The 19,404-nt window shown below is 49.8% G+C and overlaps 1 protein-coding gene across 1 annotated transcript in view; it reads right to left on the bottom strand.

The window, feature by feature from the left end:
- Positions 1–19,404, bottom strand: part of RET (ret proto-oncogene) — a 58,324-nt gene that overhangs the window by 27,220 nt on the left and 11,700 nt on the right. The window contains exon 2 of the mRNA XM_027091858.1: positions 1,725–1,988. Coding sequence (XP_026947659.1) covers positions 1,725–1,988 — 264 coding nt within the window. The remainder of the gene's footprint in view (positions 1–1,724; positions 1,989–19,404) is intronic.

The following is a 19,404-nucleotide window of genomic DNA, read 5'->3' as shown; positions in this document are numbered from 1 at the left end:
AGAGCTTCCCCAGGGAGGGCTCTTGCCCCGCCCCTTTCCCCAAGGCAGTTCTTTTTTTTTTTTTTAGAAACACTTTCATTTATTCTATTCTATTTTCCTATCTTTGGCTACGCCGCTTGTGGGATCTTAGTTCCCCGACCAGGGATTGGACCCGGGCCCTCGGGAGTGAAAGCACAGAGAGCCCTAAGCACTGGACTGCCAGGGAATCCACGTCCCCACCCCCGCCCCCCAGGCAGTTTCACTGTCTTCGGAGACACAGACTTCCCCAGCACCCGGGAGGGGATTTCTGGCAAGTTCCAGCATGGAGGCACCACAGCAGCTCCCCCTCCAACTGGTCTGGATCTCAGCTCGGGTCGGGGGCTCTTCCAGGGCCCTCTATCTCAGCCCTGGGGAAGCGGCTGCCCCTCACATCTGCTCCTCCCGTATTCATTCGTTCTCTGTGCTTCTTACTAGCCTGTCCTCCATTGCTCCAATCTCCTGCTGTGGTTAAAAATTCTCTATACAAACTTTCCCTGTTCAAATTACTGATTTCTCCCCTGACTGGACCCGACAGGTACCCGAGGTCACTCTCCAGTCACGAACAGAACAGGCCTCCTACGAAACTCAGACCCTCAGCAGGTTCCACTCTGGCCTCCACCCCAGTGGCCCTGGTGCTTCAAGTTCCCCACTGGGGGCTCGAGATGCAGACGGCGGCAACTAAGTGTGTGCGGAACCAAGACCTACGTCAGGTGCTACCTCCTCCAGGAGCCGCCTGGGGTGCCCTGACGGGGGACATCTCTACTTGCGGACCCTGGCTTCACTTGGCAGATGGTGTGGTCATTCTGCCCCTGCCAGGCGGTGCCGCCCACTCCGTGTTCCCAGGCATGCCGGCTGTCTCAGCACACACGGGGGCTCAGGGCTGGCGTGAGGGTCCAGGGAGGCCATGTCTACGGTGGAGGGGCTCAGAGGGGGGCACTATTGGGTGTGTGATCACCATTTAGTGCCACGAGGCACAACTCTGCTCCACGACCCCTGCTCCCCTCAAGTCCCAGGGTCCCACGTGGCCTACGCTCCAGCTGGGACCTCTGCTCTGAGGAGTTGGCCAGGCCTCCCTCCCTGCTTCACTTCCATCTCTGGCTCCAGGCCCAAGTCCCTGGCAAGTGGCGCAGTGGTTAAGACTCTGTGCTCCCAAAGCAGGGGGCCCGGGTTTGCTCCCCGGTCAGGGAACTAGATACCACATGCATGCTGCAACTAAGAGTTCGCATCCCACAACTAAGGAGCCCGCCTGCTACAACTAAGGAGCCGGTGAGCTGCAACTAAGGAGAACTGCGAGCCACACCTTCCGTGGGAACTGCTGCTTCTCCAGCAAGTTGCAGACCACTTGCTAAAGCAAGATCTTGGGATTTTTCTCCTCTGAACTCCTCTCTCACAACCCCAAATCCTTGTTAACCCAACTGGAAAAGGCATCTGGATCCTGCATGGACAGAGCACCCAAATCCTTCACGTGGGTTCTCCAAAATCCAAACAGCCTCAGAAAGCCTAAGGGTCATCAGTGGTCCCCAGCTCACCCTGGCTCTCTCCCTGGCTGCGCACAGAGGCAGGCCAGCCTCATCTCACTCTCTCCGCTCTCACACAGCAGGAGCCATAGGGGAAGCCACCCTCGGTGTGATGTGTGCTGTGTGGGGCTAAGGCGAGGGCGGGGGTGGGGGCGGTGTGGTGCGTAGGGGTCAGGGCTGCTCCCTTACTGCGGATGCTGAGCTTCTCCCAGGAGCTGTGGTCCAGGCTCCGGTTAAGGTAGAGAAGCCCCGTGTCCTCCTGGATACGGACCCAGTCGTTCTCGTGCAGCCGTGTGCGGTAGGCGCCGTAGAGGTGCTGGCCCAGGCGGAAGCTGGGCACCTCCTCGGGGACGTCCTGCAGGGCGTGGACGTAGAGCAGGGGCATGCCGGCCGGCTGGTCCACGTACAGCCTCTCCCAGTAAGCATCCCTTGAGAAGTAGAGTCCCAGTGGGGCTGCAGGAAGCAGGGAAGCACATGAGGGAGGGAGGGAGGGAGGGAGGGGTGATGACAGTGATGACAGAGCCCAGAGCAGGCCTCCTAGGCGGACCAGTATTCCCCAGCGGCTTTATTTCACAGTATTTTAAATTGGAGTATAGTTGCTTTACAATGTTGCATTAGTTGCTGCTGTACAGCAAAGTGAATCAGCTATATGTATACATATATCCCCTCCTGTTTGAATTTCCTTCCCATTTAGGTCACCACATAGCACTGAGTAGAGTTCCCTGAGCTATAGAATAGGTTCTCATTACTTACCTATTTTATACATAGTATGCAAAGTGTATATATGTCAATCCCAATCTCCCAATTCATCCCATCATCCCCCACTTTACATTTTAATAGTAGATTCTTTGTGGACCAGAAAAGAAAACTTCACTAATTTAAAATTCTGATCTTAGTAGGTCTTTCTCATCTGCAGTCCTAAGTACATCAACACACAATTATCTATGTAGCTAAACACTAGCTGAGGGACCTCCCTGGTGGTGCAGTGGTTAAGACTCTGTGCTCCCAAAGCAGGGGGCCCGGGTTTGCTCCCTGGTCAGGGAACATGCATGCTGCAACTAAGAGTTCGCATCCCACAACTAAGGAGCCCACCTGCTGCAACTAAGAAGCTGGTGAGCCGCAACTAAGGAGAACTGCGAGCCACAAATAAGGAGCCTGGAAGCTGCAACTAAGACCCAGCGCAACTAAATAACTAACGAACTAACTAACTAAATAAATATTAAATAAAAAACACTAGCTGAAAGGACACCGCTTTAAAACAGAAAAAGGAGGAAGTGAGGCAGCTTAAAACCGTTGCAAAATCGCTCTCAATTACCCAAGTTTGATAAGCAGGTGAACCACTCAGCGGGGAGTTCACCCAGGCTTCTGAACAAATCACCTGGAGCCAGAGTTTTCAAGGGTACAAGATGCTGCCAGACAAGCAGGGCAGGCAGGAGTCACCAAAGACGAACAGAGCACTAATAAATCTTTAGCTAAAGTCAATCACTCTCCTACCATATGACCCAGAAATTCCACTCCATTTATCCAAGAGAAATGAAAACATAGTCCATCAAATGACTTATTCACAAATGCTGGAGTTATTCACAGAGCCAAGAACTGGAAAGAGTCCAGATGTGCTCCAGCGGGTGAAGAGATAAGCAAACGGTGGTCCATCAGGGCCACTGATACACATGACAGCCTGGACGGATCTCACAGACATCCTGCCAAGTAGAAGGGGCAGCATGAAAGAATCACACGTCATGGCTCCAGACTGATTTTAAGCGACAGAAATCAGACCGGCTACCTGCTGGTGGCGGGGGGGAGGCACCAGACCAGGAAGGGCAGGAGGCATGTTCTGGGGAACATAAAGGCTTTGTATCCCGATACGGGCGTGGCTCACACAGGCACATCCACTGGTTAACAGTGTACAGCCAAGATTTATGCTTCAACCTATGTAGATTCTGCCGAAATTGATCGCCAAGGGACTGGGGGTAGAGCTGTAAATGCCACAAGGAAGGCGGATGCTGACCGTGGCTGCGCTGGGTGAGCCCACGGGAGCCCTCATCCTACTAACTCTGTTGACTTTGTGTATGTTCAGCATTTTTCATCACAAGAAGTTTTATAAAATAGTAAGAATTTTTTAAAAGGTGGATAAATGGGCAAGCAATGGTTAAAAAACCTGCAAGTGCTTAAAAACCTACTCTACGAAGCACAAAAAAGTACCAACGCACAAAGCAAACATGAGAAACACTGTACTTTTGTGTAACCGGTTTCTCCTTTCCATCGGTTTGTTTCCACCTACATCCCGCTTCCCTTGCAGCCATGGGGGTTGAGTGGCCGGTCCACTCCGCACAAGCAGAGGAACCCTGGGTCTGCCTGGGCCCTTGAGGACTCCCTTGGGTGTGGGAAACAACCAAGTGCCAGGTGAAGTCGGGTGAAGAGAACAGGCGAGACCTTTTGCATCCCAAAGTGGTAAAACAGTAAGAAAACTAGAAGGCTGCTTGCACTGAGGGAGGTTTCCCAAGGATGACCTCGAAGGCAGCCAGGCTGGGAATGCCAACTTGGAGGGAAGTGTGCATTCGGTCCTGCCAGCCCAGTGCCCAGTGTGGGTGCTGCCCTGCCAGACAGGCCTGGACCACAGAGCAAGGGTGAGAGGGTGAGAGCAGGAGAGAAACAGAGGGAGAGAGAGGGAAGGAGTGGAAAGAGAAAGGGGATCAGGTGAAAGGGGGAGAGGAAGGGGGGGAAAGAGCGATGCTCTGGCTAGAGCCAAAGGCCTGGCCCTGCACACCCCACACTAAAGACAGAGGTGGAGGGAAGGGGGCTGCCCGCCTGGTGCTGACCTACTAGACCTTCAGGAATCTGCTCCCTAGGAGTGCTGTCCCTGGAGTGGGACCCAGGGTTCCTGGGCCTCTGCAGGTGCGGTACAGGGAAGGGCAGGCTAGGACCTCCAGGAGCCAGCCCCGTGCCCTGAGAGAGGCTCTGTGCCGTGGCCTTCCTGCCCTGCAGCCTCCTGGGGGAGGATCCAGCCCAGAGCATCACGCTGCCTGCCATCCAAGGCGGAGGCCGCTCGAGGAGCCGCAGAAAGAAGTCATGCTGGGGAACTCTGGGGAGGGAGAGCTGAGACACTGCTTCCCCCACCCTGGGGTCTCGTGGGCAGAGACCACCGGCAGGAGCTGCCCACACGTGGCTGAACGCCACCCTCCTGTCCCCACACCCTCCCTACTGGCCCAAGAAGACACAGGCTGCCCCGCAGATGCACTCAGGGCTGACTTCTTTGGGATTTAGTAGCTGATGCCCACAGACAGGCAGGCAGCTCAGAGGGCTGTGTCAGCCCCAAACGGCCACAGGACTGGACTCTTCCCTGCTCCTGTTAAAGGGCAGCCAGTGGCACCGCCTCGGAGCAGACCTTGTGCAAGCTGGGCCGAGTGATGGGCCACGGCTGACAGGTCCTCCCACACAGCTAGGATTCACTCCACAGGCTCGAGCTTCCCAGGAGAAGCTCACAGTTTGGGGTTCCAAAGAGGATCCTACAACACTGCTCATCACTGCTTTTTTTTTTCTTTTTTCTTCATTTGAAAATATCTTCTTCCAATTTATGACTTATATATTGATTTTTTTTTTTTTTAACATCTTCATCACTGCTCTTGAGACAAAGGCAGGAGTACTTCCTGTGGTGTCTCCTCACCCAACAGGAGAGGAGAGTCACCCAATGGGAGGGGAGGGACAGCCGCAGAGGGGTCCCTGATGGGGCTCGTCCCCCACTAGGAGCGTGCCGGAGCCCCACCGCGCCGCCTGGCAGAGTAACCCCCAGTCTGTGCTCCTCACAGAAATCAGATGGGCTCCCAGCCTACGGCAGTACTCTGCCCGGCCCGGCCTGGCCGAGTCTGGGAAGGCAGGCTCAGAAGGGGGATGAGAACCAGCCACAGCTCTGCTGCCACAAGACAAGGGCCCGAATCACGAGCAGCAGCCAGGCTTCCTTTCCCTCCAACCAACGGTCCATGAAGGCTGCGAGTCAGAGGCTCTAGCGGGAGCTCTGGGGTGGCGGGTGGCCAGGCAGGGGGAAGGACGCTGCTGCTCACTGCCCCGCGGACAGAAGAAGGGTGGGTCTCCCTTCCCTCTACCGCCGCCTTCTCCAGAGGACCTGGCCCGCCGCCTCACAGCGGTGTGGTGTGCAGTGAGCGCAGCCGGCTGGACCGACAGGGTGCAAGGCCAAGCCCCCCCGGCCCTCACACACACACACCGACCCTCCATTTTCTTCGCAATCCCAGACGGGGGTGCCAACGGGACCACTGCTTTGCAAACAGACACTGAGGCGGGAACAAAAGAAAGCTGTCTGCACACTCAAGGGCACACACACAGCCAGCCAGAGAACTGGGATTCGGACGGCAGTCCCTCCAGCAGCACACCCCTCTCCGGCCTGCTCAACCCCACTTCACAGCGGGCCGGGCCCTGCCGCCACCGTGCCCGCTGCCCCGCTGAGCCCTGCGTGGTGACCGCAAGTCAGCAACACCAGCCTGCAAAGAAGGTGGTCCCCAAGGGCTCACCTTCTCTTGGGAAGCTTGCATTCCCGGCAACAAAGAGGTTGAGAGACTGTAATTCCCAGTGGTTGACAGGGTGGTGGTGGCCTGGTGGCAGCCCAGGCTCGTGACACCACACTGGGTGGGAAGGGGCTCAGCCAGGGCCAGGGCCGCCAGCATCCTCCTCATCCTGGCAGACAGGCGCGCACCGACCGCTAGTGATCTGGGATGCTGCCAGCGGGTCCCGTCTCACAGAGCTGCAGGCAACTCTGCTGGTGGGGAGCCCAGGGTGGATGTTGGTCCACAAGACAGCACACCGCCAAGGGCAGCCTGTGTCTGCCAGCCCGCTAGGCCACCAGCTCTCCGTGGTCTGCCAGACCCCTCCATGGAGAGGTGAGGTCTGCGTTCCTGGCCCCCGGAGTACCAGCGAGAGTATGCTGTGTGACGACTGAGCCTGTGTCAGGAGAGGAACACAGCTTCTGCCGGCTCATCCTCTGGGGACACACACACGCACACACCCCGTCCCCGGCCCCGGTCAGCTGTGCAAGAACCAGCTGCCCTTGGAGCCACCAGTGGGGGGACCTTACAGATGGGTCTTCTGTGGCGGGGGGGAGAGGCCTGCCCCGCCTGCCAGGTAGGGAGGAACAGATCCAGAACAGGGCTCCTCCTCCGGGGCCCCCTGGGGTGCATGCACTTTCAATGGTCCGGGGTCTGGGAGGTAGGAGGGGCCCGAGCTCCCGGGAGCCCCTACCTCCAAGCTGGTCCAGTCCCCACCATACAGACCACATGTGCAGGAGAGAATGGGCCTTGCCCGCTCTCATCTCACAGAGCCAAGCCCTACGGGATCCGTGTGGGGCTCAGTCTGTTGCTGCCTAAAGGGATTTGTGGGCTGGGAAATGCTTGTGAGCAGAAACAGACTTAAATGCATGTAACATGCCTCCCAGGTGGTCCCTGCTCAGGGCACGGCTGCCTTAATCTCCTCCTTGTCACAAACACTTTCAGATGGAAAAACACATGGTCCGAGGTGGGGAATGAGGACGTGGGTGCAGGGCTGGCCTCAAGGGGGTATAGCCTGGGGAGACCACAGGGCCCCATGCTTGGTTTAATGCCCTGCTGTCACTGTCCTGAAACCCTTCAAAATTCTAGAACAAGGGGCCCACATCTTCATTCCACGCTGGGCCCCACAAATGATGTGGCCAATCCCGGTGGGTGAATGAGGAGAGCCTGGGACGGGCCGTCGCAGGTGTCCAGTTTCGTGGGGCTGTGCAGCCTCTGCAGAGTGGTGGCCTCCTCTGGACCTCGCTTTCTTCAACTGTGAACAAGAGAAGGGCAGGCTGGGGAGAGGAGGAGCAGCCCTTGCACAGGTTCATATTGTACAAAGCTCTCACTTCGGATTCACAATCACCATGCGCAAATCCCTTCACTGCCCCATTTCACAGGTAGGAACACTGAGGCTGGGAGGTGAGAAGCTTTCCCAAGGTCAAACAGCTGGAGATTCTGCATCTCGGGGTTTGGTACAATGGCTAACAAAGTGGTGGTGGAAGTCAGGATCAGGGCAGACGCTGGTCCCGCTGAGAAGCCCAGGGCCCTGCCGGTTGACCGCCCCTCCCTGCCGGCATCCTTTTGCCAGGAAGAGCTTCCCGGCCTGTAAGCTCAGACCTGCCTCTGGTGAGAGTCTCCCCTGGAACTTCGGGCAGGTCAACACAGCAGGACTTGCAAAGCCTGTCCCATCCATGCCTTCCATCCCTGAATGTCACCGGGTGACAGAATTCTCCCCCCACACAGTTTCATGTTTCTGCCTGGATAGAACATGAAATCACCTCGAGGTTCTGGTTCCTTAGGCTGCCCCGGCACCACAGCAAGGGGTAAGGAGCTGGTTTTTGCTCACACAGGAGGGGCGGGTCCCGCACTGCTCAGGACACAACTGCCAAAGGCCCAAGTCGCTGCTCACGTTTGGAGAGACCCCAAGAAACTTCACGGCGTGTGTGTGTGTGTGTGTGTGTGTGTGCGCGTGTGTTTGTGTGTGTGCCCGGGCATGCAGGAGGTGGCAGAGGTGCATCAGTCCAAGACCCCATCTGCTCCCACCCTGCCCCACCCCTGCAGGGAGAAGATGTGGAACTAAGGTTCAGTGGGGGTGAGGTGCCGCTCTGCTCCGAGCAGGGCCTCCTTCAACATCTTTACAAGTAGAGCGACCCGGGCGCTGACGGTCTCATGCGGCGCATGCAGTCACCAGCCTTCTTCTACCCCGGAAGGGCAGCTTTCAATGTTCCATACCTGGCTGGGATGTGTCATTTACTTGTATTTGGATGCAGACAGAACCAGGCCCAAATCCCCACCTCACTCTCCACAAGCTCAGACGTGCGTGCACACTCACACAGGCACTCTTACCCACACTGGTCACAGGGGCATACGTTCTCAGACATGCGTGGGATGCTCTGAGCACCCTTCTTTGCAGTGGAGGACACCGCAGGTGGACAAGAGTTTCTGGTTGTCACCCCTTGCTTCTGCGGCACAGGGTGTGGGGACATCCCCTGGGCTCCACCTCAGTCACGTGCCAGACGCACACCGTCCCTCGGTGCCAGCACAGCCCACGCCCTTACCCCGTGATCACCTTCCCACAGCTTCCCAGACCGGACGCCTCTGTATGCCCGCTGACAGCCTCAATTCCCCTGTGCCTGGACGGTGGCCTCCTGCTAGCCTGCACAACCTAGCCAACTTCTCCACGTGCAGTGGGCTGTGATCCCAGCCTGGGGAGGGGGCCCCTTCCCTGGGTGTCCGCCCTTAGCCTGAGGGTGGCCCACAGAGCCCTCCTACACTCACCACTGCTGACCAACTCTTACGTTAACCTCTCCTGGTTCCTTTGCTGTGTGGGTACTGTCTCCTGACTGGACGCAGACTGATACACACACATCTCCCTCTTACATATACACTTCTTACCTCACACGCACGTGGTTCCACACTCTCACATTGTTGCACACTCACCCCCCCTTCCCCATTCTCTCGTTCATTTAGGGAGACACACTGAGCCTGCCCAGCCCTGACCGTAGGCTCACCTCACCAGCTCTCCTGATCAGCCCTGGCCATCAGGGGCCACACACAGCTCCCCTGAGGTTCCCTCGACCTCCTCGCCACCCTCAGTGGAGGATGTGCTGCCATCTGACCACGCCAGGCCAGATCTAGGCAGTTACTTCCTAACCGGGTGCCCTTGGCTAACCAGGGTGAGTCACACTCACTGTGGTCATGGACACACCCAGGGCCCCAGACAACTAGAAATGTCCTAGGACTACACCTTGAAAGCCAGAATTTGGGGCTCTCAAGAAAGAGAAAACATTGTGAGACGGTATGATCTGAGAACCGTGTGGGGTTACAGCAGCGCCTGAATCTGTGTGCAAGGCAGGCCCTTCCTGCAGAATCCACTCACCAGGCAGCCCCGCTCCTGCCCTTGATGAGCACCAGATCATGCAGATGAGTCTTATTATGGTCCAGCAGAACCTCCTTAACAGACGGTTTCCTAATGCCATCATCTTCACTGGGAATGGGAACCAGATCTTGTGGGCTCCTCCCCGGGGGCGGCCCCTCCCCCTGCGGGCCAGCTGTCCCTGTGGGGGGTCCCTCCAGCCCCAAGGCCCAGACAAGGGTGCTTGGCACCATCACCCTTTCGTCATCCACCTCACGCCCCTCCTCCCATATCCCGTTCACGTTTTCTCTTTATTCCAGTTCTATATTTGATATGTACAGAATATATTTTGCAAAACATTTATGCCAAAAGTATATTCTGTGACAAACATCCATGAACCCATGGCTGACGTAACTGGACACTTGGCAACACTGCTGCCCCTCCCACGCCCTCACCTTCCACCTCATCCATTCACAGCCAACGTGAATCTGTGTCTGTGTTTTTCTTATCCCCCTCCATTTTAAAACTTTTACCTCATTCTTTTTTTTTTTGAATTTTATTTATTTTTTTATATAGCAGGTTCTTATTAGTTATCCATTTTATACATATTAGCCTATATATGTCAATCCCAACCTCCCAATTCATCACACCCCAGCCCCGCCGCTTTCCCCCCTTGGTGTCCACGTGTTTGTTCTCTAATCTGTGTCTCTATTTCTGCCCTGCAAACTGGTTCATCTGTACCATTTTTCTAGGTTCCACATATATGCGTTAATATACAATATTTGTTTTTCTCTTTCTGACTTACTTCACTCTGTATGCCAGTCTCTAGATGCATCCACATCTCTACAAAAGATCCAATTTCGTTCCTTTTTATGGCTGAGTAAAATTCCATTGCATATATGTGCCACATCTTCTTTATGCATTCATCTGTTGATGGGCATTTAGGTTGCTTCCATGACCTGGCTATTATAAATAGTGCTGCAATGAACACTGGGGTACATGTGTCTTTTTGAATTATGGTTTTCTCTGGGTATATGCCCAGTAGTGCGATTGCTGGGTTGTATGGTAATTCTATTTTTAGTTTTTTAAGAAACTCCATACTGTTCTCCATAGTGGCTGTATCAATTACATTCCCACCAACAGTGCAAGAGGGTTCACTTTTCTTCACACCCTCTCCAGCAATTGTGGTTTGCAGATTTTCTGATGATGCCCATTCTAACTGGTGTGAGGTGACATCTCATTGTAATTTTGATTTGCATTTCTCTAATAATTAGTGATGTTGTGCTTCTTGGCCATCTGTATATCTTCTTTGGAGAAATGTCTATTTAGGTCTTCTGCCCACTTTTGGATTTGGATTGTTTTTATGATTTTTTTTTTTTGTGGTACGCAGGCCTCTCACTGTTGTGGCCTCTCCCGTCACGAAGCACAGGCTCCGGACGCGCAGGCTCAGCAGCCATGGCTCACGGGCCCAGCCGCTCCATGGCATGTGGGATCTTCCCAGACCGGGGCACAAACCCGTGTCCCCTGCATCCACAGGCGGACCCTCAACCACTGCGCCACCAGGGAAGCCCTGTGTTTTTAATATTGAGCTGCACAAGCTGTTTATATATTTTGGAGATTAATCCTTTGTCTGTTGATTCATTTGCAAATATTTTCTCCCATTCTGAAGGCTGTCTTTTCATCTTGTTTGTAGTTTCCTTTGCTTTACAAAAGCTTTTAAGTTTCATTAGGTCCCATTTGTTTATTTTTGTTTTTATTTCCATTACTCTAGGAGGTGGATCAAAAAGATCTTGCTGTGATTTATGTCAAAGAGTGTTCTTCCTCTGTTTTCCTCTAAGAGCATTATAATGTCCGGTCTTACATTTAGGTCTCTAATCCATTTTGAGATTATTTTTGTGTATGGTGTTAGGAAGTATCCTAATTTCATTGTTTTCCATGTAGCTGTCCAGTTTTCCCAGCACCACTTATTGAATATACTGTCTTTTCTCCATTGTATATCCTTGCCTCCTTTGTCATAGATTAGTTGACCATAGGTGTGTGGGTTTATCTCTGGGCTTTCTATCCTGTTCCGTTGATCTATATTTCTGTTTTTCTGCCAGTTCCATATTGTCTTGATTAGCTTTGTAGTATAGTCTGAAGTCAGGGAGTCTGATTCCTCCAGCTCTGTTTTTTTCCCTCAAGACTAATTTGGCTATTCAGGGTCTTTTGTGTTTCCATAAAAATTTTAAGATTTTTTTGTTCTAGTTCTGCAAAAAAATGCCATTCGTAATTTGATAGGGATTGCATTGAATCTGTAGATTGCTTTGGGTAGTATAGTCATTTTCACAATATTGATTCTTCCAATCCAAGAACATTGTATATATCTCTCCATCTGTTTGTATTATCTTTAATTTCTCTCATCAGTGTCTTATACTTTTCTGAATACAGGTCTTTTGTCTCCCTAGGTAGGTTTATTCCTAGGTATTTTATTCTTTTTGTTGCAATGGTAAATGGGAGTGTTTCCTTAATTTCTCTTTCAGATTTTTCATCATTAGTGTATAGGAATGCAAGAGATTTCTATGCGTTAATTTTGTATCCTGCAACTTTACCAAATTCATTGATCAGCTCTAGTAGTTTTCTGGTGGCATCTTTAGGATTCCCTACGTGTAGTATCACGTCATCTGCAAACAGTGACAGTTTTACTTCTTCTTTTCCAATTTGGATTCCTTTTATTTCTTTTTCTTCTCTGATTGCCATGGCTAGGACTTCCAAAACTATGTTGAATAACAGTGGCAAGAGTGGACATCCTCGTCTTGTTCCTGATCTTAGAGGAAATGGTTTCAGTTTTTCACCATTGAGAATGGTGTTTGCTGTGGGTCTGTCGTATATGGCCTTTATTATGTTGAGGTAGGTTTCCTCTATGCCCACTTTCTGGAGAGTTTTTGTCATACATGGATGTATGACAAAAGGTTTCTCAAAAGCTTTTTCTGCATCTATTGAGATGATCATATGGTTTTTATTCTTCAGTTTGTTAATATGGTGTATCACATTGATTGATTTGAAGAATGCTTGCATCCCTGGGATAAATCCCACTTGATCATGGTGTATGATCCTTCTAATGTGTTGTTGGATTCTGTTTGCTACTATTTTGTTGAGGATTTTTGCATCTGTATTCATCACTGATATTGGTCTGTACTTTTTTTTTTTGTAGTATCTTTGTCTGGTTTTGGTATCAGGGTGATGGTGGCCCTCACAGAATGAGTTTGGGAGTGTTCCTTTGCAATTTTTTGGAAGAGTTTGAGAAGGATGAGTGTTAGCTCTTCTCTAAATGTTTGATAGAATTCACATGTGAAGCCATCTGGTCCTGGACTTTTGTTTGTTGGAAGATTTTTAATCACAGTTTCAATTTCATTGCTTTTGATTGGTCTGTTCATATTTTCTATTTCTTCCTGGTTCAGCCTTGGAAGGTTATACCTTTCTAAGAATTTGTCCATTTCTTCCAGATTGTCCATTTTACTGGCATAGAGTTGCTTGCAGTAGTCTCTTAGGATGCTTTGTATTTCTGTGGTGTTTGTTGTAACTTATCCTTTTTCATTTCTAATTTTATTGATTTGAGTCCTCTCCCTCTTTTTCTTGATGAGTCTGGCTAATGGTTTATCAATTTTGTTTATCTTCTCAAAGAACCAGCTTTTAGTTTTATTGATCTTTGCTATCGTTTTCTTTGTTTCTGTTTCATTTATTTCTGCTCTGATCTTTATGATTTCTTTCCTTCTACTAACTTTGGGTTTTGTTTGTTCTTCTTTCTCTAGTTCCTTTAGGTGTAAGGTTAGACTGAGATTTTTCTTGTTTCTTGAGGTAGGCTTGTATAGCTATAAACTTCCCTCTTAGAACTGCTTTTGCTGCATCCCATAGGCTTTGGAATGCCGTGTTTTCGTTGTCTCTAGGTATTTTTTGATTTCCTCTTTGATTTCTTCAGTGATCTCTTGGTTATTTAGTAACGTATTGTTTAGCCTCCATGTGTTTGTGTTTTTTACGTTTTATTCCCTGTAACTGATTTCTAATCTCATAGTGTTGTGGTCAGAAAAGATGCTTGATATGATTTCAATTTTCTTAAATTTACTGAGGCTTGATTTGTGACCCAAGATGTGATCTATCCTGGAGAATGTTCTGTGTGCACTTGAGAAGAAAGGGTAATCTGCTGTTTTTGGACGGAATGTCCTATAAATATCCATTAAATCTATCTGGTCTATTGTGTCATTTAAAACTTGTGTTTCCCTATTAATTTTCTGTTTGGATGTTCTGTCCATTGGTGTAAGTGAGGTGCTAAAGTCCCCCACTATTATTGTGTTACTGTTGATTTCCTCTTTTAGAGCTGTGAGCAGTTGCCTTATGTATTGAGGTGCTCCTATGTTGGGTGCATATATATTTATAATTGTTATATCTTCTTCTTGGATTGATCCCTTGATCATTATTTAGTGTCCTTCCTTGTCTCTCGTAACAGTCTTTATTTTAAAGTCTATTTTATCTGATATGAGTATTGCTACTCCAGCTTTCTTTTGATTTCCATTTGCATGGAATATCTTTTTCCATCCCCTCACTTTCAGTCTGTATGTGTCCCTAGGTCTCAAGTGGGTCTCTTGTGGACAGCATATATATGGGTCTTGTTTTTGTATTCATTCAGTGAGCCTGTGTCTTTTGGTTGGAGCATTTAATCCATTCATGTTTAAGGTAATTTTCGATATGTATGTTACTACTCCATTTTCTTAATGGTTATGGGTTTGTTTATGTAGGTCCTTTTCTTCCCTTGTGTTTCCCACTTAGAGAAGTTCCTTTAGCATTTGTTGTAGAGCTGGTTTGGTGGTGTTGAATTCTCTTAGCTTTTGATTGTCTGTAAAGCTTTTGATTTCTCCGTTGAATCTGAATGAGATCCTTGCCGGTTAGAGTCATCTTGGTTGTAGGTTCTTCCCTCTCATCACTTTAAATATATCTTGCCACTCCCTTCTGGCTTGTAGAGTTTCTGCTGAGAAAGCAGCTGTTAACCTTATGTGAGTTCCCTTGTATGTTATTTGTCATTTTTCCCTTGTTGATTTCAATAATTCTTCTTAGTCTTTAATTTTTGTCAATTTGATTACTGTGTGTCTCAGCATGTTTCTTCTTGGGTTTATCCTGCCTGGGACTCTCTGCGCTTCCTCAACTTGGGTGGCTTTCCTTTCCCATGTTAGGGAAGTTTTTGACTATAATCTCTTCAAATATTTTCTCAGGTCCTTTCTCTCTTTTCCTTCTGGGACCCCTATAATGCGAATGTTGTTGCATTTAATGTTGTCCCAGAGGTCTCTTAAGCTGTCTTCATTTCTTTTCATTCTTTTTTCTTTATTCTGTTCCGTGGTAGTGAATTCCACCATTCTGTCTTCCAGGTCACTTATCCATTCTTCTGACTCAGTTATTCTGCTATTGATTCCTTCTAGTGTATTTTTCATTTCAGTTATTGTGTTGCTCATCTCTGTTTGTTTGATCTTTAATTCTTCTAGGTGTTTGTTAAACATTTCTTGCATCTTCTTGATCTTTGCCTCCATTCTTTTTCTGCGGTCCTGAATCATCTTCACTATCATTATTCTGAATTTTTTCTGGAATGTTGCCTATCTCCTTTTACCTCATTCTTGGAAGGCACTTTTGCTGGGTAGAGAATTCTGCAGGACTGTTATTCTGTCCTTCAAAGGCATGCTTCTGCTGCTCTGCTTCTGAAAGCTCTGTGCTTATTCTAATTGTCCCTCCTTGGTGTTCTCTCTTCTCTCTGGTTGCTTCTAGGACCTCCTGTGTTTGGTGCTCTCCAGTTTCACTCCTATTAGCCAGCCTGCTCACCCCCATGTGCCTTTCCTCCTTCTCGGCTTATCCTCCGGGTGCTCTCTCTCCAGATTCTCCTCTAGCAAACGGCAGCCAGTCCCATGGCTCGAATGACTGCCTCTGGGCTGAGGACTGCCATGTTCACCAGCCCTGACCTCCTCCTGAGTGCTAGATGCACCCCTACCAACTTGCTCCATCCTCTCCCTTGTCTCAGTCCAGCTTAGAGAACCACACAGCCTCCCCACCCCAGTCTAGGCGCCATGCACCTCAGACTTGCTCTGAGCCCTCCCCTCTTCCATCCCTTATACCAGCCCACAGACTGCCCTCTGCCACCACCCCCCAAGCTGCTGTGCACCCTCACCTCGCTCACCTGGACAACACCATGATGCCAACCAGTCTCCCTGAGCCCACTCTTGACCCCACAGCCCACTTGCCCCAGAGCAGCCAGGGTTAGTCAAATCATGTCACCCTCTGCCTGAAAGAACTGTCTGACAGAACAAACTAATAAGTGAACCAATGAATGAATCAAGGAAGGAACAAACTGATACATAAATGGTTTCATGAACACATGTGGGTAACGGTTGGGCACATTTGGGAAATGGTCAGAATTGGGGATAGGAGAGGGGGTGGGGCCAGGGAGGTGGTTCAGATCAGATCAGACTTGGCTATGCCACTCTGGCTTGGTCTGGGAGCCATAGGTGGATGGTCAGCAGCAGGGTGAGCTGGATGGAGCCTCGTGGATGCCCCTCCTGTGCTCACAAGGCTCTTGTGGGGCACGTAGGCGCCCTTTAGCGCACTAGCTGCCTTAGTGAGGCCAGCAGTTGGTGTTGAGCAAACAGCCACGAGAACAGCTGAGAACAAAATCACTGACCCTGGCTCAGGAAATGACATACTGGTAACTGAGGAACACTGTCACTTGGAGACGTTAGGCAGAATATGTGTGCTCATTCACACATGTGCACGTGCACACGCACATGCACACACAAACACACGTGTGCACTCTCAGGCAGGGTCACCCTGCACTATGTTCACACACCGTCATCTCGATGCTTTGTCCCAGCTGGAGGCTGGCTTTGCAAGGGATTGTAATGTAATTTTGCTCTTAGGAAAAAAGCACAGATGAGGGAAGGCTCTACTGAGCATAATGAATTTGGGGGTAAAGAGGATCCTAGTTTTTAAAATTAATTGTGGTAAAATACACATAACATAACTTATCATCTTAACCATTAAGTGTACATTTCAGTGTCATTAAAATAAATTCACATTGTTTTTCAACCATCACCACCATCCATCATCTCCAGAACTCTTTCATCTTGCAAAACTGAAACTCTACACCTATTAAACACTAAGTCCCATTCCCCACCTCCTCCAGCCCCTGGCAACCACCATGTGACATTTTGTCTCTGAATCTGACTACTCCAGGTACCTCATATGAGTGGAATCATACAGCATTTGGCTTTTTGTCACTGGCTTAATTTCATTTACCATAATGTCCTCAAGGTTTATCTATGTTGTAGCATGTATCAGAATTTCCTTCCTTTCTGAAGGTTGAATAGTATTCTGTTGTATGGATATACCACATTTGGTTTATCCATTCATCCACCGATAGACAGTTGGGTTGCTTCCACCTTTTAGCTATTGCGAATAATTCTGCTATGTACATGGGCATACAAATATCACTTTGAGACCTTGATTTTCAGTGTATACTCAGAAGTGGAATTGCTGGATCATATGGTAATCTTATTTTTGAGTTTTTGAAAAACTTTCACACTGTTTTTCACAGTGGCTGCACCATTATACATTCCCACCAACAGTGAATAAAGGGTTCTAATTTCTCCACATCCTTGCCAACACTTGTGATTTGCCATTTTTTTAAACATCTTTTTTGGAGTATAACTGCTTTACAGTGGTGTGTTAGTTTCTGCTTTATAACAAAGTGAATTACCTATACCTATACATATATCCCCATATCTCTTCCCTCTTGTGTCTCCCTCCCACCCTCCCTATCCCACCCCTCTACGTAGTCACAAAGCACCAAGCTGATCTCCCTGTGCTATGTGGCTGCTTCCCACTAGCTATCTATTTTACTTCTGGTAGTATATATAAGTCCATGCCACTCTCTCACTTCGTCCCAGCTTATCCTTCCCCTTCCCCATGTCCTCAAGTCCATTCTCTACGTCTGTGTCTTTATTCCTGTCCTGCCCCTAGGTTCTTCATAACCTTTTTTTTTTTCTTTAGATTCCATATGTATGTGTTACCATACGGTATTTGTTTTTCTTTTTCTGACTTACTTCACTCTGTATGACAGACTCTAGGTCCATCCACCTCATTACAAATAACTCAATTTCATTGCCATTTTTTTTGACAGTAGCCAACCTAATGGGTGTGTGGTTATATCACACTGTGGTTTTGATTTGCATTTCCCTAATGATCAGTAATGTTGAGCATCTTTTCATGTGCTTACTGGCTACTTCTTCTCAGGAGGAATGTCTGTTCAAGTGCTTTGCCCATTTTTTTTTAAAGTCTTTATTGAATTTGTTACAATAATGCTTCTGTTTTGTGTTTTGGTTTTGCGGCAGCAAGGCACGTGGGATCTTAGCTCCCCAACCAGGGATGGAACCTGCACCCCCTGCATTGGAAGGTGAAGTCTTAACCAGTGGACTGCCAGGGAAGTCCCGTTTTGCCCATTTTTGAATTGGGTTTTGTTGCTGTTGTTGAGTTGTAGTTCTTTATATGTTCTGGATAGTAACCTTTTATCAGACAGCCGATTTGCAAATATTTTCTCCCATTTCACAGGCTGCCTTTTCACTTTGTTGACTGTGTCCTTTGATGTTTTAAATTTTGACGCAATACAATTTATCTATTTTTTCTTTTGCTGCCTGTGCTTTGGTGTCACGTATGTTTTAAAGATGTGCCCACAACTCTTCCTTTAGAACCGAGTAAGAACAGAACCAGTAAATTCCTGGCTCCATCTGGCATCCCACCCACGCTGCCCTGGCTGCCTGCCACCAGCCAGGTAAATGCCTGTGCACTGCAGGTTTCTGCTGTGGTTCCTGCCTTGGCTCACAGCACCACAGTACCCAGGTACAGGAGAGACCTGAATGGCTGAGGGGCTCACCATCCACTGGGAGAGGGCACACACAAGCCTGGCCATGTGGGCCCACCCTTAGTGCCAGAGTCCCAGGGGTCCTCCATTTCCAATAGGCACCGACACTGCAGATGCTGGGGCATGCGCTTCCCACTCTAACTGCCTCAGCGCACACAGTGGGCACAGTGCCCAGGGGCCCACACAAATGTTTTAGTTGATGTTAAAGTCAGAAGGAAGAAAAAAATGTAATAATAAGGACTGTGTAACAATAAAGCAGCCTGGATTATATTTGCCTTTATATTAATAGTCATGAAATATAATCCTACTTTTTCATGGGGAAGGGGGCCCACAGAGGTCACAGGGCCTGAACCCACAGTCAGTAGTCATGACGTGGCCCTGGCCCTGGCTCTCCCCACAGAGAAGGCGGAGCCCAGTCCCAGGTCAGCTGAGTTTGGCTCAGAGCCCTTCCCTCTGCCTGTGTGGCCACACCTCCTCCCCACACGTGCCAAGGTGCCAACCCCAGAAGTCCTGTGTGACCACTCAGTGCACCCTGCCCAACAACTCAGTTTCCTCCTGCCTTCCCTGCACCCAGGGTTCAGAGGGCTCCTGGCCTCCCGCCTGCCCCGGGCAGCCACCACACACGCCTGCTCCCAGGTGTCTTTCTGAGCCCTTCGCTGGGCTTCCTGCGCCCAATGCCTGCAGGTCCCACTGTGGTACCCTGGCTTCAGACCTCGTGCTCACTCTTCCCAGCCTTGCCCACGACCCCCGGGTACGTGGTCCCCCACCCCGTCCTCTCTCCTGGGCAAGCCCCTGCCCAGCTCAGCCCTCTCCCCGCGTTCCCCCAGCCATGCTGGCCTTTCCCCCCTTCACTCCCAGAGCATCGACCTGATGCTAAAAGAAGCCGAGACTGCAAAGACCCACAGGGCCAGCACTGGGCCTGTCTTGCTCACCACTGCATCCCCACAACCTTGCCTGATGCCTGGCACAGAGGAGGTGTGAAGGGAAGGCCTGGGTGGGCTCTAGTAATTTGACATCCACAGGAAGCTCACCTTTTTTTAAAAAAATTAA

The sequence above is a fragment of the Aethalodelphis obliquidens genome, unplaced genomic scaffold (assembly GCF_003676395.1).
Source record: "Aethalodelphis obliquidens isolate GAN/ISIS:26980383/991018 unplaced genomic scaffold, ASM367639v1 scaffold73, whole genome shotgun sequence".
Classification (NCBI taxonomy): domain Eukaryota; kingdom Metazoa; phylum Chordata; class Mammalia; order Artiodactyla; family Delphinidae; genus Aethalodelphis; species Aethalodelphis obliquidens.
This window is presented reverse-complemented; position numbering and strand designations above follow the sequence as displayed.